At 43.6% G+C, this 21,880-nt stretch overlaps 1 protein-coding gene across 2 annotated transcripts in view; it reads right to left on the bottom strand.

The window, feature by feature from the left end:
* The window catches only part of nphp4 (nephronophthisis 4), a 179,687-nt gene that overhangs the window by 1,389 nt on the left and 156,418 nt on the right, over positions 1-21,880 (bottom strand). For both annotated transcript variants that reach the window (XM_056424207.1, XM_056424208.1), the window contains 11 exons: positions 20,398-20,535; positions 17,947-18,077; positions 17,020-17,243; positions 14,074-14,263; positions 12,956-13,039; positions 7,800-7,956; positions 7,176-7,252; positions 5,929-6,014; positions 4,626-4,797; positions 2,350-2,529; positions 640-783 (listed from right to left, as the gene is read on the bottom strand). In XM_056424207.1, the coding sequence (XP_056280182.1) occupies positions 640-783; positions 2,350-2,529; positions 4,626-4,797; positions 5,929-6,014; positions 7,176-7,252; positions 7,800-7,956; positions 12,956-13,039; positions 14,074-14,263; positions 17,020-17,243; positions 17,947-18,077; positions 20,398-20,535 (1,583 nt within the window). The remainder of the gene's footprint in view (positions 1-639; positions 784-2,349; positions 2,530-4,625; positions 4,798-5,928; positions 6,015-7,175; positions 7,253-7,799; positions 7,957-12,955; positions 13,040-14,073; positions 14,264-17,019; positions 17,244-17,946; positions 18,078-20,397; positions 20,536-21,880) is intronic.

Genomic DNA, 21,880 nt, shown 5'->3' with positions numbered 1-21,880 from the left:
CTCCTCGCTGACGAGACGGAAATCACCAAAACACCGCGCCGTTTTTCACCTGCGTTCTGTCTAACGGGTGCGAGACTCTTAAATAGTCGATGTGGAAACAGACCCTCCCTTTGGGGCTCGTTCATTTATTTGCTCGTTTTTAAAAAATGCTGGTTTTTTTCCACCATTTGTTTCTTTCGCCGTTTCATCACCCCTCAGCCGACGGGAAGGCGACGACGCCGGTGACTCTGGTACTTCCTGTCTGCGTGTGAGTGAACGAGCGATTAGAGACTCTCGCCGAGGTTAGACGACACGACGATAAAACACCGGCAGTGACGACTCGGAAGTAAACGAGGAAACCGTTCACTTCTCTAAAGCTGCGTTCACACCAAAAGCAAAACTATTTTTCGCGTCGCCCAAAACGCGTGAGTTTACTCTCTCGACCGTTCACCGTGTTCACGCCATGAGCGTTGTTTACATTGTTATTTCCATACTGATCCAAAAGGGGGTCCTATCATCGGTAGGACTCTCCATTACAGCCCTCACCACCAGACCAGGTCTAGGTGATGATTATGGACAGTATATTGATTATGGACAGTATATTGATTATGGAGAGTATATTGATTATGGAGAGTGTATTGATTGCGTCTCTTTTCTCACCTGGAATTTCTCCTCTTTGAACTGGAGCAGGTCCGGATGGTCCGAGCGGAGCAGGAAGGAGCGGCCGCCGGTGTACGGGTTGGTGTAGGTGATTTTCCTGGAGCTTCCACGGCCGCCACCGACGGGGACACACACTTCAAACGCCTGCACACACACACACACACACAAATACACACACACAAACGCAGAATTAGTGCCGTAACTGATTCGTCACTGAATGTAGATTAGTTTTCACTAATTTAATTACACACACACAGACAGACACTGTTCTGAAGCTCGTGGGAGGGGTTTGCCCGCAGGGACCTCATTTTAGGTCCCCACCGGGACAAGAGTCCCCATGGCTCTGTGTGCAGTGAGGTCAAAGTCCCCACCGGCATAGAAGTACAAGAGCACACACACACACACACACACACACAGGATGCTTGCCAAAAGATGCAAGTAAGACAAGTGCAAATAATTCAAGATGAGAAAAAGAAAGACTAAATTCGCTGGATTAGACAGAGCAACACCACTGGCATGAGAGTTAAAAACTTGTGATCAACACCGTCAACAGTCAAGTCGGTTGGTTTAGAAAGGCAGACAGCAATTGTAGACGGGATTGTCTTTAAGTGCAGGCCTGGGATCAGCTGTCCTTCGCCTCTTCTTGCCACTCGTCATAAATGCATTGGGAGTATCCAGCTGACCCGGGAACCCACCCGGATGGTTCAATGAGCACTGAATGTGACTCGGAGTCACAAGGGGCCTTTGAGTTATCCAGACCTTGAAGGGAGCTGTTCATCACATCAATGTTCTTTGAGAGTGCAGAAGGAAAGCCGCAGTAAGAACTCAACCTCAAAGTCATGCTGGCAGTTTCCACATAAGAGCCCTCCACCGATGAAGCTTTGCTCTACCGAAAAAAAACCCCTCTGTTGGACTCGAAATACACTGTTTCCAGCAGAACCAGAGATGACCCACAATGCAACTGGACCACACATCTTCTTTTTCACTCCCTACACGTTGACTGGGTAAAGGAAGTGGACGTATTCACAGTGACATCACCCGATGTGGACTCCAGTTTAGAAGCATGGAGTTAAGCATTTTGGACGTCGCCATCTTGTTTCTGGGGGTTTTGAGTTCCCCCCGTGACGGAGGAGCTAATTACGACAACATGCTGATTTAAATTGGAAGATGAAAACACTGACAACAAGGTAAAAGGACAACATTTAAAAAAATGTTACGGTTTATGCTGACCAGCTACGTTTGGCTCGGCCGATGGGAGCACGTTAGCATTCAGCTAGCATGTTACTGGTTACCACTTCACCACGCATCCGAGCATTTATACGTAAACAAGGGAGGATATATTTGCGATTTAGAGGCATCTGTAAAAGATCAAGAGATTGATCCCGATTGGGAGGTCAAAGGTCAGGGATGTCGCATGTGAACAGATTGTAAAGCCCACAGAGGCAAATTTGTAATTTGTGATATTGGGCTGTATAATAATAAAATAAACTGAATTGAATCAAGTATATCTGAATTTAAAGGAAACTATTTCACAGTGTCGAGCACCTCATTTTAGAAGGTTTGTGATATTGAACCATCAAGCAGACGCCTGGTACCTGTAGCTGGTGACAGTACGGAGAGGTAGTGACACCAAATGGAGAGTGATGGGAGTCATAATACAAACACACGCATTGCCATTTCAAATAGACAAAGACATAAAACCACGGCTACCTTGGACAGCACGGGCCGGTGGACGTTGAGACAGAGCAGCCAGGCGGTGACCAGCCGCCGGTTCTCCACGTCCACCGCGTTCACGTACAAGAAGCGGCTTCCCGCTCGCCACGGCTGCACCTTCAGCTGGAGCTCCTGCACCGCCGCCGGAGGCAGGACGAACACGCCCTCTGGGTCCACCTGCAGCAGACGGAAATGAAGTGTAGCGTCGCGACAAGTTCGGAAAAGTGACGATCCGGAGAAATAGAGGCGTAGCGGCGTGGGGTTAGGGTTCTTAGTTAAGCCGCTAAAGAGCTGCAGACACATCGAGTTCCTTTTCCTTACGCGAATAACATGAGATCGTATCCTTCATCTCCTTTTGTCTTTATCTGATGTAGCTAAAAAAATCGTTAACTACATGCACAAAATAAATAAACTCTACCTTCCAATCATACGATATGATACGGTATGTTACAATATGTTACGATATGTTCCTTTATGTTACGATATGTTACAATATGTTACGATATGATACGATATGTTACGATATGTTACGATATGTTACGATGTGATACAATCTGTTACGATGTTACAATATGTTCCGTTATGTTACGATATTTTACGATCCATTACGATATGTTCCGATCTGTTACGATGTTCCGATATGTTACGATATGATACGATATGTTACAGTATGTTACGATATGTTACAATATGTTCCGTTATGTTACAATATGTTACGGTATTTTATGATATGTTACAATATGTTCCGTTATGTTATGATATGTTACAATATGTTTTACTATATGTTACACTATGTCACGGTATGTTACGAAATTTTTACGATATGTTACGACATGTTCAAATATGTTACTGTATGATACGATCTGTTACGTTATTTGACGATCTGTTACGAGATGTTACATTATGTTACAATTTGTTACGTTATGTTACAATATGAGACGGTATGTTACGATATGTTACGTTATGTTACGATATGTTACGGTATAAAAACGGTGTGCTCTCGTGCCGAATGCAGCTCATTACGAACGGCCTGCTGCTGTCGTGACGTCTTTACATCTCCGTCCAGAGAGTTTCTGTCACTAACATAAATCATTCCGTAATTCAGAAAGTAAATTATAGACTTTCCTGAAGTTGTGATTTATCAAACAATAGACTTGTGGCTCTTACAAGAGGCATTCAGCAAGTGATAGAAAGAGCAGGACACCGTACGGAGGAGAAGATCGAAAGAGGAGAGAATTAAATGGGAAAAATGTGGTTAACAGTCTCGGAGGAAAATAAAGGAGGTGTTGGGATTAAAGAAGAGTGGGTGGGAGAAAGGGCGAATGAGGTTTTTGGGGAAAAGAGAGAGAGGGGCCAGACAATGAAATGAGAGAAAGAAGAGGCAGAGAAGTGGCAGAGAGACGGTGTGAGTGAGAATGAGCTTCACTGTGTGGCTTCTTTTCAATCTGTTGGGAGAAAGCGAAGCTATTCTCTCCGGCGGTGAGCTTTATCCGCTTTTATAAGACTCCTCCGATGCGTTCCGCGGCGAGCTAACCTGCCGAGACCCACATCAAAGAGGGCGCTGATGCATACGGCGGGATGAAAAAATAGAAACATCTGTCGCTCTTTCAGTCTGTATCCCGTTGCTTCAGGGGAGAGCGCGTTCAGGGTCCTACTGTATGCACGGGGACTGTGACGACCCGTCACATGTGTTTTGTTTCTAAATGAGTGATATGCAAAATAAATAAATAAAATATAACTTTTATTGCAATTCTTTCCATTTTTTTACCCAGTTAGGAAACTATCTTTAAATAGAGAGGAACCTGACATGTTCATATGTTCAGGGAGCATACACCCTTTACACATGTTCAGGGAGCATACACATGTTCATATGTTCATTGGGCATACACATGTTCATATGTTTATGGAGCATACACATATTCATATGTCGAGGGAGCATACACATGTTCATATGTACATGTGCAAGTATGAGAGCGTATGCCGGCTTCTATTTTGAGCATCGTTGTTTTAAAAGCATATTAATTATTTAAAACTCAGCATAACTGCACATTTAGATGACTTTTCCCAAACTTTTTAGGATTTCTTTTCCCCAGGACTCTTCCAGACATGGAAATAACCATTTACAAATTCCATGACTTTTCCAGGTTTTCCATGACCGTACGAACCCTGTGGACGTAGATCAATACACCGGCGTACAACTAGACCCTCTCCGACTCGGACGTTTTGGACCCGGCAGGACGCGAGTGTCGAGTCGCTCTCGTCGATGCGTGTACCTCGATCTCCTGGGGGTGCGATGAGAAACATTTGACCTTGCGGACCGCCTGCTTCCCCCTCAGCACCAGCGATTGGCAGCTCCGCTGGCCGGTCACGCAGCTGACGTCCACCCGCTCCAGGAAGTGCACGTAAATCTGCCAGATCTGGGAGGGCACCGCCATCCACTGATCACTGCGGAGGAAAATCATCACGGGAAAAACAATTAAGCCGAGGCCTCCCCCATCCCCCCCCCCCCCATACAGCCGCAGTGGGATCAGCGTGAGGTCGGAGATGAGGAGGGCTGATCTACGACTGTGTGAGCGTTACAAAAACAAACAAAAAAACAACAACATCATCCTCATAATCACTGCTGAGAAGAAGAAGGGCATTTCATTCTCAGTGGTCCTGAAGCTGAATACGAGAGCTGTGAGTGGGAGGCGATGCATCACCAGCCTCCGCTCAATGGCTCCCCTTCTCCGTCGGGGTTAGCCAATTGCACGCTGCGTCATTGAAAGGTGCCTGCATGCTACCTCAACTAACCAATCAGAGCCTCAGGCTCAGTCTCAATGAACTGTGGACATTTATATATGCACTGATGATCCTTTTTACCGTCGCATTGAAAATGAGGAAGGTTATGTTTTGATCGTCGTGTATTTGTGTGCGTGCGTGTTATTCGCATAAGTCAAAAAGTGTTAAACCGAATCGCATGAAATTTGGTGGGATGATTGGTTATTATCCGGTGACCATTTGATTAGATTTTGGGATCAATCGGGTCAAAGGTCAAGGTCATGAAAAGGTCAACATCTTCTTTTTACCATAGCGCGGTCAATTGTTATCCAGTTGGCAACTAATGCCAACATGTTCATAATTCAATGCCCAATCTTGTGATATGCGAAGGTATGCGCTCTACACTTGTGTGTTAGAGTTACCAATTCAATGACACAACACAGCACTTGGCTGAGGTCTGCACTCTATTAATCACACTTTTCTGTATAGTTTCTAATCATATTCTGTACTATGAAGGTAATCAGTCAAAACCTAATCGCAACCATCATATAGGAGTTGAATGATAACTCCTCGCTTCGAAGAGGAGGCAGACATCGGCCTTTAAAATTCACAAACCCACAAATAACATCGGTCTGATCTCTATTGGAGATTTGAAAGACGAGTGACAGCCTCTGTAATTTCAGTCAGACCACCAAACCTCCAAAGACTGCGTTAAAAATGTAACTGATCCGGAATAGAACGCTTCTGCAGGTCTCAGCTGTGTGTGTGTGTGTGTGTGTGTTCACTGTGTACGCCTCTGTATCGAATAATACGTACGTGAAAACCATCACAAAGAACATTTTTATGTTTGGACTGGGACTCCCCGGCACTTTCAAGTACACGTCCCGAGGCTCCCCCGGCGCCTAGACAGAACACGAGGAAAGAAAGACTTGAAATTGGAGAGCTTGAAGGCAGAAACCAAAAAAAGAAACCACACATTAGATACTTTGAAGTGGATGGCAGGGTGTAAGGACGAGCCTCTTGTGTTTCAAAACAACATGTCAGTCTTGTGAGAATGAAGTGCTTCATCCCTAAACAGGAAATGGAGTGAAACACTTACTGCTAATTTATATATATATATATGTATATTAATATATATATTAGTATATATACAGGACTGTCTCAGAAAATTAGAATATTGTGATGAAGTTCTTTATTTTCTGTAATGCAATTAAATAAACAAAAATGTCATGCATTCTGGATTCATTACAAATCAACTGAAATATTGCACGCCTTTTATTCTGATTTATTGCTGATTATGGTTTACAGCTTAAGAAAACTCAAATATCCTATCTCTAAATATTAGAATATCATGAAAAAGTATACTAGTAGGGTATTAAACAAATCACTTGAATTGTCTAATTAACTCGAAACACCTGCAAGGGTTTCCTGAGCCTTGACAAACACTCAGCTGTTATAAATCTTTTTTTTAACTTAGTCTGAGGAAATATTAAAATTTTATGAGATAGGATTTTAGAGTTTTCTTAAGCTGTAAGCCATAATCAGCAATATTAAAAGAATAAAAGGCTTGCAATATTTCAGTTGATTTGTAATGAATCCAGAATGCATGACATTTTTGTTTTTTAAATTGCATTACAGAAAATAAAGAACTTTATCACAATATTCTAATTTTCTGAGACAGTCCTGTATATATATTTAGATATATTTGTATTAATATATATGTATTTATATACATATATATTTATATAAGTATATATATATATTATTATATTAATATATATATACACATGTATATATATAAATATTAATATATATAAATATTAATATATATACACATATATTAATATATCTATACAAATAGTTTAGTATATATACATCTACATATATATGTATATGTATATATTTATATATCTATAAATATATTTATATATACAAAAATATTGTAATATATATACATAAATATTGTAATATATATATATATATATATATAAATATATAGATGTATAGTGTGGGATATTTTAGTGGAGAGAGGAAAATGTAATAAAATTATGCAATTCTCTCACAAGCATCCTTGTCTGGCAGATGATGTTCGGGTCACTGCAGCGTACGGAAATGTGAGTCCTGACATCTGGGTCTCCAACTGGTTGACCAAAAAAATGGTTAGTATACAGATGGTAAATAATATCTGAACAAGACATTGTATCTCAGCAGTGTGACTCAGTTCTGAACGCCATCAGTTTGAAACCCCGAGTCGACTGATATACGCGATGCCTACATCTTTATTACACATTCATATGTGCATATGCGCTCGAACAAACTGTGCTATTTTTCTTGCTTTTCATTTCCTTCTCTATTTACAGATGCCTGCCTGTTGATTGTTTTTGTTGATGTTTTAATAAAAAACACAATAAGGTGAAGGCAGCATACATTATTCATTCCCATCCGCCTTATATGTATATATTTATATTTTGTATTTATACAGTATGTGCACACATCCAAGTATCCCTGTTCGTCCTGGAGGGTAAGTAAGAGGAACCATTGATAATGTTTGCATGAAACTAATACAAAAAATGCCATTGTATGCAAATAAAAAAGTTACACAAAACTATTCAAGCTAGACTCTGGGACTACGGTGGGGAAGCCGGAGCAATGGCTGATGGGAGATGTCTGTGGAAGCCGTGCAGCACCTGTGGGGTCGTTCCAGGGTGGCAGGCGGATGGCTTTCTTGAGGAAGCAGAGCTCGGGGTGGTAGAGCCGGAACGTCTGGTCGACCACGTGAGGCGTCGGCTCCACGTCCACCTGGCAGATGGCCATCGGCTTGCCGTCTTCTGCCGCGAACGTGACCTGTGGAGGGAAGGTCAAAGGTCAGCAGGGTCGGCAGCATGCCGCCGCCTCCACGCGACGAAAACAGCATTTACATCTTCACGGGTGTTAAGAGAATCACAGCTTTTTATAACGTTGCAGTTTTGTCATTTCTCGCTGTTATGCCAATGCTGTGGCCACAAAGTCAACAAGTATTGAGCAGTCAGGCGATGTTTACCAGATTATTTAAAACATATTGTGAGCCCCTAAAAACCCTCTTTGGACTTGTGACTCCCCTGTCAAAGGTTCAGGCCTAACTGTGCATTTACTTTTATTCATAAATTCAGAAACTTTGAGCAGTTTGTTTGTTTCTCAGCTGTTTAAAAGCCAAAAGAGGAAAACGTATGTATATATTTATTTATATATATATATGCATATTTATATAAATATATATATATATTTCTCTCTATATATATTTCTATATAAATATGTATATATAATTCCATTTCTATATGACAAAATAAATAATTATATATCTATATACATATATATATATATTTATATACATAAATATAAATGTTAATATATATTTTTAAGTATACATACTGTATATATATATACATATATTTATATATCAAAAAATAATTATGAAAATATATATATATATATAAGTTTATATATATGAATAAATACATATTTATATATATATATATATTTATATATATTTAAGTATGCATATATATTCTCTGCCCTTAGATTCTTATACATCTAATGTGTCTGTCGACCTTTTTGGGACGTCCCGGCCATCGATCAAACCACTTTATTTGCCTGCGTCAGGGATAGAAAGTCAAAAGGCGACCTCGTGAATCTTCATAGCGGATTAGTTTACCATCGTCAATTTTAATTTGAAACCGTGTGAGTGACCGTGAGTTCACTCATTTCCCGTGTGCTCAAAACCACACATCTCCTGTCTCATTGAGCGAATATACCTGCATTCACATTCCTTGCCATGTTTTCCTCCCAAGGCAGCGTAGCCCTAAACAACATATACAGCTTTATTAAAAAGCTGTCTTTGTGAAGTTTCATTTGAAAAAAATTCCCCAGAGAGTATGTTGATGATGATGGAGCTCGGCGTATACTAGAATATAGAAGTTGGCTTCCATCCGACGACTGAATCCCCTCTAGAGCTGCTGTACGTGCTTTCAAGTTTACTTTGCATGGATGTGATCCTATGGAATGTGTTCATACATGTGCACTAATCACATATTACATATGATGTGTGTACAGATTGTAAAGCCCTCCTAGGAACATTTTTAATTTGTGCTGTTGGGCTATAAAAAATAAACTGAATTGAATTGAAAACTGCATAATGCATCGAAACATATGCAAACACATTGGAAATGCTAACATATCATATTTCACACCATCTTAAAATAGCATTTGCTGGCTTGAATTATTATGTGAAATAAAGCAAAACGTAACTCGAGCCGAGTTAAGGGATTATGGATTACATGCCACTGAATAGCAGGATATGAATTATAAAGCAGCTGCCGGATGACACGCCATAGAACCGAGAGAATAGTATTGAATATTAAAAGTAATATTTGATCATAAGCTATTCGAAGTTTGCAATGTGGCATCCCGAGAGGATGATGTCATAACTTTGTCGACCATCTGTCCTGACCGACCTTCTCACGTCTCTCTCAGGTCACCGTTTACTCTTTAGTCCAAAAACTTCAGCGAAAGACACATTTATCTGTAGATTTCATGGACTGATTCACATGAAATGTGCAGTCGGTGACGGACTGGCCATCTGGAGCACTTTTTTGTTGTGGTGGTGCTGAAATGTCCCACTTGTGCCAACATGGAGCCAGAATTCCCACTTGTGTCCCGAAAAATGAAATGGGCAGATTACCAAGAAATGTATTGAACACATTCATGACCCCCAGAGGATACGCCACGCGCGTCGCCGCGTGCGTTCGTCGTCTCTGAATCCCACAAATGTGTCTTATTGGTCCACATCTGTTCCAAATATGTCATCATCTAATTGGCAGATTGTGGTCACAACCCTTGTGTGTGTTACTTTGTGAAGTCCAGTGAAGACGCCGCAGGGTTCAGATGACTGAGATTATGTAAAGAGCATTTCAATAACATGAATGACACACAGTAAAAAGGCAATGACGGCTTCCTAAAGGCTTTGAAGTGGGAGATTACTCAAACGTATATCCATAGTGCAACAGGCCCAACAGAAAAGACTGAGACCCCCCCCCCCCCCACTAAATAGACTGGTCTGGGGAAGCGGACTCTACCATGTTCCCCCAGCCAGAGGGGTGTCCTCAACATCAGTCTATCTATACCACTAAGGCCAGAAGACTTCACTCCCCTTCAATTAACTATTTGGACTTACCCACCCCGTATGTATCCTGCAGTGTGAAGATGGAAGGGGGGGGGGGGGGCTCTTGACCCATAGAGTCCTCACCGGGTTGTAGGTCGTAATTTAAGTTACAGTTAAATAGATTGTTGTCGACTATGCCCCAATTATGTGGAATTCGTTTATTACCTTCGCATTGAAAATGCGGAAGGTTTTGTTTTGATCGCCGCGTATTCATTTGTATGCGTGTTATTCGCCTAACTCAAAAAGTATTAAACCGAATCGCATGAAATTTGGTGGGATGACTGGTTATTATCCGGGGACCATTTGATTAGATTTTGGGATCGATCGGGTCAAAGGTCAAGGTCATGAAAAAGGTCAAAATCTTCTTGAATCGCATGGAATTTGGTGGGATGTTTGGTTGTTATCCGGGGACCATTTGATTAGATTTTGGGTTAGGGTTAGAATAAAATCTGTATGTGTTCCACCTTCACCTTTCCGCCCCCAGCTCGACGTGTAACCTGGTCCTTCACATGCGCCAACGTTTAACAGTAAAGCTGGGGAACCCAAACATGAGAGAAAAACAGCAAAGAATAAACATGTTATGTGTAAATTATTTCTTTCCGTTCGTGTGACCTTTGACCTCGACCCCATTCGACACGTCGGGGATGACTGGCAGTCAGATCCCAACATCGTATGCAAAGCCTCTCCAGAGGACCGGAGGCTGCTGAACACTGTGTGGGTGACATGCTCTGCACTCTAGTTTATTATTACACAGAAAATGGAAATCTGTGCATTGATTTATACAAGCGGAGCGATACAAAAAAATAGAGGACCTTTGTTATATAACTGCGTATCAAATTGAGATATCTAGCCATGAGTAACGGGACTATTGTTAAAAAATATACGTTTCACTCACCGATTCACAAACTGATGCTGCGTTCACGCCGAAAGATTTACACGCGTGACTATTTGTGGCTTTTCACTTCATTCGCGCCTTAGAGGGGGCGGGGTTTATCTCTGTGTCTTTACTCTGTGGAAACAGTTTTCATTTCCGCCATGTGACCCGCCGTGGGGCCCGCCGGGGGCCCGCCACTCGTCAGTTGTAGCGGGACACAGATTTGATCCAGACTCGACCTCTTTGACCTCTTGGCAGGATTTTTGCTCAGAGCAGCAGTGCTGACACACACACTCACACACACACACCTACACACACACTCACACACACACACACACACACACACACCCTAGGCGGACACAGACCTGGCAGACTGGCAAATATATCATCACCCTGTGGAATGGAGGAGCTTTAGGGCGCTGGGCTCGACACGAACAACGGGAATATTATTGCGAGGCACAGGTCACGGATGGTGATGGAGGAGGGAGGATGGAGAAGGAAGGAGAGAGGAGGGAGGTGGGAAGAGGGAGGAGGGAGAACGGAGAAGAGAGGAGGGAGGATGGAGGAAGAAGGAATGAAGAGGAAGGATGGAGGAGGGAGGATGGAGGAGGGAGGATGGAGAAGAGAGGAGGGAGGAGGGAGGATGGAGAAGGAATGAAGAGGAAGGATGGAAGATGGAGGAGAGAGGAGAGAGGAGGGAGGATGGAGAAGGAATGAAGAGGAAGGATGGAGGATGGAGGAGAGAGGAGGGAGGAGGGGAGGATGGAGGAGGGAGGAGGAGGAAGAGAGGAGGGAGGCGGGAGGATGGAGAAGGAATGAAGAGGAAGGATGGAAGATAGAGGAGAGAGGAGGGAGGAGGGAGAAGAGAGGAGAGAGGATGGAGGAAGAAGGAATGAAGAGGAAGGATGGAAGATTGAGGAGAGGAGGGAGGAGGGGGAAGAGAGGAGAGAGGAGGGAGGTGGGAAGAGGGAGGAGGGAGAATGGAGAAGAGAGGAGGGAGGATGGAGGAAGAAGGAATGAAGAGGAAGGAGGGAGGAGGGGAGGATGGAGAAGGGAGGATGGAGAAGGGAGGAGGGGGAAGAGAGGAGGGAGGATGGAGAAGGAATGAAGAGGAAGGATGGAGGAGAGAGGAGGGGGAAGAGAGGATGGAGAAGGAATGAAGAGAAAGGATGGAGGATGGAGGAGAGAGGAGGGAGGAGGGGAGGATGGAGAAGGGAGGATGGAGGAGGGAGGATGGAGAAGGGAGGATGGAGGAGGGAGGATGGAGAAGGGAGGATGGGGAAGAGAGGAGGGAGGAGGGAGGATGGAGAAGGAATGAAGAGGAAGGATGGAAGATGGAGGAGAGAGGAGGGAGGAGGGAGGAGGCGGTGCACTGCCACTCCGCCGAGACTCGTCTTGTGTGTGTGTGTGTGTGTGCGTGTGTGTGTACATGTGTGTGCGTATGTATGTGTGTGTGTGTGTACACTCCATGTTGTTGACGTAGCGATGCCCCACAAAGTGAAGCTGAATAGATTCCAGCTCCAAGCCTCCCACTCGTGTCCAGGTGTCGTCTCCCTTTAGGAGACGTAAACACTCGGATCATAACGACGTCTCACGTGGACGATATTACAACTCTTATCACGGCGGGAACACGCATCTCAAATCCAGAGCTTAGTCTAATTCCCACCTGGAGACGAGCAAACGAGGGATTGAGGAAAAGATAAGAAGGGATCCAAATAAAACACAAAGCATATCAAATAATACGCAAAGCATTCTGGGCTCATGATCTGCACCTTTATGGTCTTGGCTGCAACAATGTTGGACAGATTCCTTTTGGCCGCTTGGGATCCTTTGCCCGGCGGTTGAAAGCTCGGTCCCTGTGAGGGTTTGATAAGGAAACAGGAAACAGGAAACAGATATCAACGACCATCATCAATAAAAGAAAATAATTTAAAAAATGGCCGCTCAGAAAATATCACATGTGCATATCAGGCAAGAAAACTGTAAAAAGGGGATAAGATATGATAAGATATGATAAGATATGTAAACGCCGCCTCTGGCGTCAAGCTGACTACGGAGCCTAAGTTTCCGTTACACGGGTAGAACTGGCCTTCATAGAGCCGCGATGTTGAACTCCTTTGACAAGTGGGGACATTTACATCAATGACATTTTAAACTTTTGTCCCTGGCTCCGCCCCCTTTTTATTCCCTCGCTGCTCTCACACACGTTCGGATCACCCCCCCGAAGCCCAATCGATAAAAAAATAAATAATAATTTCCTCACAACTGGAATTAATAAGATGGAGTCGTGTTGCGACATCAGAAGCGAGACGGAGATCTGGGATGTTTGTTTTAGCGCCGATGGGAACAAACAGCAACTGGAGATGGATAGTGGAAAATGGACCGCTCCTTAAAAACAGGGTTTTATACGTCGACTGTTCCTGACCGGTGCATCGGCATCGACCTGCCGGCCCCACCCAGGCTTCAGACACGTGTTGACCAGTGGGTTTCCAGGACTTGAAACCAAATTTCCATGACTAAACATTTTGTGAAATCTCTGTGCAAACATGAAAAAGTGAGAAATGTAGTATTTACACTAACAATGAGAATTCCAAAGCATAGAGTATATCACCTTAAATGATACAAATGAATGAGACAATAGTTTAAATTAAAAGATTAATTATGTATGTCTTTTCAGTTCAGGTGCGTTCACTTGCAGCGCGGAAAATGTGTGAGTATGAGCGTCATTTCTATTCATTATTTAAAACTCTGCGTAAATGAACAAATGAATATAAAACATTTCCATGACTTTTACAACACATTTGGGATTTTTTTCCCCAGGACTTTTCCAGGCCTGGAAATAACCATGTAAAAAACTCCATAACTTTTCCAGGTTTTCCATGACCCGTACCTGCAGGGCCATGGTGTGGTCGCAGAGGAAACTCTGGTACTTCAGGGGGATGTGGATGCTCTCCTTGGGCCGGAGGTAGACCCGAGGACCCGGGGCACCTTCCTCCAGGTGGAACATGTTCTCCTCCAGCGGGGTTGTGGTTCTGCAGAGCGCCTTGAAGTAAGCCCACTCCTCTGTGTTCGTGATGGCACTGGAGGGGTGGGAACGATTAAAGGACACGAGTGAGACGAAAGCAGGCTCCTGTAAATACTTTAAGGGATCTATCAGAGATGGAATGATCTCAACTGAACAGTGTTCACATCCCGACGGTACGATGAGATGGAACCCAACAGAACAACGACAAACGTTATTTTATTTTATTTTATTTTATTCATTTTATTGTATTTATTTATTGTATTTTATTTATTTATTTCATTTATTTCATTAACAGACTTGATTAAGCACCTCTAGTACAGATGTTTTCAAAGGCTCCTTATGGCACTCAGTGAAATGCCCCTTTAAAAATTATAACTGTGCTTTTTTCAAGTTATGACATATGACTTCAAACTTAACATATAACATATAATATATGTCAGTTAGTAAACTTTATCACAAAGTAACCGTCCGCTGTGCGTTGATAAGAGACTGTGAAACATGCAGAGACATCAGACCTGCAAATAAGTGATATGAAGAGATGAAAACGAAAACAACTTTTAGTGATTTGAATATGCAAATGAGGCCTTGGAGTGTTTTTTTTAGATTAAAACACAATGAGAAAAAACAACTTCTCGTTTTGATGCTTTTATCTGCATCTCTCAATCTTTCAATCTCGACGTCCACAACGGGCTCAAAGAAAAGCTGAGCAGTGTGAGCCGTAATACAAAAATAAAGTAATAATGCACAAGCATTTAAAATATACTCTAAGTACCAACAGTAAAACAGAATGGGCCATTACAGAAAATATATGTTATTGTATTATAATTATCAATGCATTGATGTGATCATCCTTTTAATGCAGCGGCGTGAACGTAAAATGGGATTTTAAATGCATTTATATATATTTAAACATGCTACTTTACAAACGGCTGCAACAGAAATATATATTATTGTATTATAATTATCAATGTATTGATGTGTTCATCCTTTTAATGCAGTGGCGTAAAAGAAAAATGGGATTTTAACAGGTGCAACAGGTCGTCCTCCGGGCTCTAAACAGTGGCTAAACAGTGGCTTATCGACTACAGGTTCATTTACTAGAGTTTGGTTGTATCGCTAGTAATCCAGCATTAGATACAGACCTAGTTAATTATGACAGTATCACATTTACTTCTATAATAACTACATCTCTTCAATGCAGATCCATGAGAACGTCGAACACAAACCACCACTAACTTTTGTAATAAAATATAAACCCCAGCGTCTATAAAATGCAGGGCGCGTTTCGGGGCCGTGTTCAGTGGCGCCGCGCCGACCCGGTGGCCGGACCCGGAGTTGACTCTCGAGGCTCACGAATTTAAAATCGTCAAATGCCGACGATTCCTCGCCACTTTACACGTCTGCGGCTCTCGGGGAGCAGTTGGCAGACGGCGGGGCGTAAAGTGTCACGCCGCCTCGTCGGGAAATATCTAAATAAACGAACAGGGGCGCGATAAGCCGGAAAGAGAGAGAGAGAGAGAGAGAGAGGGAGAGGACAGATGCAGGGATTGATGAGTCTCAATTAGACCCGGTTGGCCCGCTGGCCGGGCTAATGCCGTAATGATTCATTCGTGGCGCACTCCAGCCTTTGTTGATCAACGTGACGTATGTTAATCCAAAACTCAGGCATGAGCAGAATCCATAATAAAAGGTTTTCGGGGGGGGGGGGGATAAACGACGACGCAAAAAAACTGGAGGGAGACAAACGCGGCGGCGGATTCACCGACGAACGAGCCGTCCAGGAAGGAAATATGAGCTTCTGATCAAAGAGGGGTTATTATTCAGCGTTATGTCTGCATCTGTGTCAAGGACGACCGGTCGTGTGTTTGCTGAAGGAGTTATTCATGCCGACACACACACACACACACACTCACACACACACCAGGCGCAAAATGTGGCCTGTATTTGCACGAGAGAGACGAACAATCCATTTAATTTATTCATGGTTAAAAATAGTCTGTGAACAAGTCTGTCGCAAATTAAATAATGCACCGTGAACATGTCACAAGTCGCGTTTTAGGAGTAAATAAAACCAATTACAAGGGTTAAAAAACACACACATCGGTGTTCAGCCACACACACACACACACACAATCATATAAAAACGCAAACTTCATCTTGATGGGGTTCCCTCATCAATTTTTGTGAAGCAGTGTTTGCTTGCGTCACTTCATTGGGCGGCGCTCCATCATCATCACTCCAGCGTCGCCGTTCCTTTAAGAACCCGTTTATGCTCTCGTATTGTTTATGGTTCGTTCACGACCGTCACGAGAGATACGAGTCGGTTTAAAGGGGGAATCGACTGCAGGGTGGGACGCCGCTCTCGACTCCCCAACAGTCAGGGTGGAGGAGAGCCATCTGTTCTCCTTCTTCTTCATCGTCAATGAGGGATATCCGGTTTAATGTCGCTTTACTGCCCTCTACTGGCGAGTCTTTTGTGTTTTACAGTACCAGCAAACCCTTCCCGGCCCCCTGGTGGTGCACCGGGGGAGGGGGAGGGGGAGCTCAGCTCTCTCTTCAAAGAACAAAGTTCTGGGTTTGAATACGGTTCACATTAGGGAGTCAAGTGCGAGGATGAGACATCTTTTCCTCTAGCGGGATGGAAATGGATTCCATCTCTGCTGAATCACCTTTGAAGACTCACAGTCTGGTGTGTTAGACTCGGGACACACCTATCCACTAACAACGTTCCTCCTTTATTTTTAGTGTCAAATATAAACAACAAAAAAGGTGATGGATGCCAGCCTGACATCACCACCCTTTGAGTCTCACCTGAGCTCGGGGTCGTCGCTGTGCACGGTGACCGTCTGAGGGACGTTGAAGGGGTTTTTAAGGACGAACTCCATGTACTCGGCGGTGCCCAGGTTGGCGTAGAGCAGGTGCCGGGTGGTGATGGCCTGGCTCAGCATGTTGGCGATGCCCTCGGCCTGGTTGTGAATTTCGTTGGGTTGGACGTGATGAAGTTCTCTGGCCGACCGGGCTTCCTTAGTCCGATCCTAAACAATCCAAGAACAATGGCAAATAGTGACTCAGAAGCAGTGTGACACCTGGTGACACAAGACCAACAAGTCATTTAAAAGTGAAGAACTGGCTTTTTAGCAATCAGATGTGTGAGCATGCATCGTGACTCCCTCCTCAGTAATTGTGTATATATTTATGGGTTCGTATGATGTTTGTTGGCCAGAAGGTATATTTGTCTCCACGATATATTTAAAAGTTCAAATTGAGTTTGTGACCGAAAAAAATTATACTGGAGGTTTTCAACAGGTTTAGTGCACTGAAATTATGCCGGGCGTGAACCTGGGACCAAATTAGGCTGCGGGTATCAGCCCCGAAACGTCAAATCCAAATTGAATTGCAAAAGCGACTCTTACAATGGTGTTCCTGTGCGAGGGGGACTTATTATATTCCACATGGCATTGGCTAAAAGGAAAATGTAATGTGTAAAAATTTGAAAAGCCAAAAAATCACATTTAGCATGTGCACCCATGGTTGAAAGGACAAGAGATGGCGCCTTCGGGGAGAAGAACAATTAACACCTTTTTAGACAGTCACTAAAACATAGAGGGGGTAGGAAGGGCACGTGGCCACGAGAATTGGAACACGGGCGAGCTGGAGACGCTCCACGCCGTTACGACAAAGCCCCCCCACCCAGAAGCAGGAAGCGGCCATTCCAAGTGCAACACTGTTTGACCTCACCGTGACCTTTGCCTCCTCCGTGCCCTCCCGCCGATGCACGGCGGCCATGCATTCGAGCTTGCGGCGCCCGGCACCGTCGGGCTCGTTGGGGTCCGGCCCCCCCAGCCTGTGAGCCTGTGCGGCGTTCCGAGCTGTTGAAGGAGAAACAGACCGCCGTCACGAGTATTATTTCGTGAACAGAGTGGAATCTAAGCTCGTCGCCATTTTTGACCATATGTTCTGAGAAACCCTCCAAGAGGGAGGCGGAGCTGACCGAGTCCAGGCCCGTTGGAGCGCGAGAGACGGCAGCTTGTCCACAGTGGAAACAACTGGCATCACTACGACTGGCAGGGCTCAGACACACGTTGACCAAGGACTCCTCAATGACTCCTCAATCACTTTTCAATCGCTTTTCCATGACTGACTTTTCCATAACTTTTCAATACATTTTCAATGACTTTTCAATGAATTTTTAATGACGTTTCCATGACTGACTTTTCCATGATTGACTTTTCCAAGACTGACTTTTCCATGATTGACTTTTCCATGACTGACTTTTCCATGATTGACTTTTCCATGACTGTTCAATTACATTTCCATGACTGACTTTTCCATGATTGACTTTTCCATGACTGACTTTTCCATGACTTTTCCATGACTGTTCAATTACATTTCCATGACTGACTTTTCCATGATTGACTTTTCAATGACTGACTTTTCCATGACTGTTCAATTACTTTTCCAAGACTGACTTTTCCATGATTGACTTTTCCATGACTGACTTTTCCATGATTGACTTTTCCATGACTGACTTTTCCATGATTGTTCAATTACTTTTCCATGATTGACTTTTCCATGATTGACTTTTCCATGACTGTTCAATTACTTTTCCAAGACTGAATTTTCCATAATTGACTTTTCCATGACTGACTTTTCCATGACTGTTCAATTACTTTTCCAAGACTGACTTTTCCATGATTGACTTTTCCATGACTGACTTTTCCATGATTGTTCAATTACTTTTCCATGACTGACTTTTCAATTACTTTTCCATGACTGACTTTTCAATGAATTTTCCATGACTTTTCAATTACTTTTCCAGGAATTTAAGGTGAAAATTGCGCTGCAAGTATTGAGAGCGTATACGACTTATATTTTGAGCATCATTCTTTTAAAAGCATATTAATTATTTAAAACTCAGCGTGAAATGCACCTATGAATATAAAACATTTCCATGACTTTCCCAGGTTTTCCATGACCGTACGAACCCTGCCGTGTAATGTAATGTTGAGTTATCTCGACCACCACAGCAACCCCATGAAAGCAACAACGACCAACGTCATCAACGCGTATCTTTTTTATAGCCGTGTAAGAAAGCACATCAGATATACATGGAGACACATTGACTGATGTATTGACTTTCTTTCTTTTTTAAAGTGGCTTTTTGCTCCCACATAAATCCAGGTGTATATTCTATCTCCGTTTTTTCTTTCTCCCAGAATCACTTCTTTTTTTTCCATCCCTGAACATTTCTTCCCCCCAAAGTCTCTTTATCGGAGAGGCATCGAGTCGACTGCCTGCCACCTCACCAGATAGTGTCTGGCAACACTGCTTCCTTCAGAGCCACCGGGTGGGCAGGAGTGGGACCGAGCACACACACACACACACACATACATACTCACGCACACACACACAGCTTCAGCGTGGCTAACTGTTGCCACTGGACTCCAGTGAAGGCAATTAGGCGCATTGTGTGTTTAAATGTCACATGAAGGTGGAAGTGGAGGGAGAGCAGAGAGACCAGAGGAGGATGAGGAGGAAATAGGTAAGAAACAAAGCAAAGAGTGAACACAGTCACATGAGCTGTGACTACATTATTGATGTGTTTGGAGTGAGCATGCATTCATTTTTACATGTGTGTGAGTTTAGGATTCTTTAATCCGTGTTTTCTTTTCTTTATTATTATTTTTTTAAATCGGTGTACTCGTCTGTCGTGAGCTCGGAGCAAATACGTGTGAAATCTAATTCAATACGCAGCATTTCAAAGGTCTGTTATTCTTGAGTGGCGACACTTAAGTTTACATTATTATAAGCAATTATCTACTTGTTTGTGTGTGTGTGTGTGTGTGTGTGTGTGTGTCTGAGTCATAGTGCACACTTAAAAGACACATTTAGAAATACACACCAGTTGACTGGTGACGGCTTGTCTAATTGAGGGAAAAATTGGCTTTCTCTTCCTCTGTGCATGTATACACACACACACACACACACACACCACAGGACTGTGGGTAGCCACCAGAGATGCTTCTGCAAGCTCAATTAAGCTGAAAATTGAGTGGTTCAGTGGTGCAGCCAAGAGACAGAATGTGAAACGGATCCGGTCGAGTTGATAACAGAGGGAGCGCGGTCACCGCCCGAATGAAAGGCGTAGTAGTACATTAGCGGGCGGGGGGGGGGGGTTAAAGAGCTTGCCATTGAGTCGGAGGATGTTTCTGGAGGACAGGCTTCCTCCTCTGAAGCCGCCGATCACTTGGCGAGGAGTTATGATGTTGGAATGAGGCGCCGCCGCGTCTGCCGCCGCCTTCCTCCTGCTCGGATCCACTGGGCACCCTGGAGATGAGAAGAAGAATATACGGAGTTGTTTAGTTTAACATCCAGTATCCGGTGATGTCGTCGTGTGGAGCGCCTCGTGAAACTTGCATTGACGTCGTTTCATGAGCTCAAACTCATAAAGGGCGACTAAACTTGAAGAGAGAGCCAACCGGTCAATGTCAGACGATATTACTGTATACATGCTGACCAGCGCCACCTGGAGGCAAGAAAATAAGTTTTTTTCTTGTGTGCCACCTACAGGCAATGAGTGGTATTTTCAAGTATAGTTGAATTGACACAAGTTTTTGGGCTGATTCGGTGTCAGTGTAGCAGACGCTGAGAAATGCATTGCGTCAATGGACCACATTGACCATCAACGGCCATTGGACGTCTACGTAGAACAATTCCAGATTTTTCCTTTGCGAACTATTACCCAGACATCAGATTATAAACAGATTTTTTTTTAGAGAATAGCCGAGTTTGAAATTGTTAAAATCCCACGACAAGTGAGATAAATTTACGACAGAGGTTTCAAAGAGGAGGCGGAGCCTCGCCTCGTCGTTAGATGTATGCCTGAGGTTATTTACTGATACACAATCAGAATCAGGATCATAAACCCATGGAAGCAAATCTGATCTCTGTAAACGTTAGATACGATTCATGCAATGTTGGGGCCAGATCCGTGTATACTGTAATCCGTGCATTGGCTTCGAAACTTCGTTCTTGAAGTAACGAGCCAAACTTGAGATCTGCAGCCAGATCCGGCTACGGTTTGCCAAAAAAGAAGAAAAAACAAAATCATCTGAATGCCAAAGTGGTCTTTGAAGTCACATGTGAAACAAGCACATCGTGCATTGTAGACGGCGCCAACACCTTCCAGCTTGAAAACCCTGGCGTCGGACACTCGAGGCGGGATCAATACACGGAGACGAGCCTACGGTGATTCATTAGTGGCCAGAGGTCTGGACACCCCGGACGCTCGCGACGCCGCGACTGTCATGCTGAGTGATGGCGAGCGCTGGCCAGAAATGCAGTACGACAACAACAACAACAACTTGAAGATGTTAAATATATCATGCAACTTTTTGAATTGTGCTGCCATTGCAGACGCTTAATGTGCCGTTGTGTGAATGGATGAGCTGAGAGTTTGAGGTTTTCTATGCAAAAACCCGACTTGTGTCCCTTAATGCTCCTAAAATGGCAAAATCATCATTTTCCACCCTTTAAAAAGTGGATAAGTGCGCACTCCCAGGGTGCTCTTGTTCAAATACTGTAAAGGATCGGTCAATATTAGGCCTTCCTCTGACATTAATTCTGCCCGTGCCGAGCTCCCGCTGTGCGCTGGCAGTGGGGAAAGCTTCTT

This window comes from Pseudoliparis swirei, chromosome 9, assembly GCF_029220125.1.
Source record: "Pseudoliparis swirei isolate HS2019 ecotype Mariana Trench chromosome 9, NWPU_hadal_v1, whole genome shotgun sequence".
NCBI classification, from domain to species: Eukaryota; Metazoa; Chordata; class Actinopteri; order Perciformes; family Liparidae; genus Pseudoliparis; species Pseudoliparis swirei.
The sequence above is the reverse complement of the archived record's forward strand: the minus strand, read 5'-3'. Positions and strand labels throughout refer to the sequence as shown.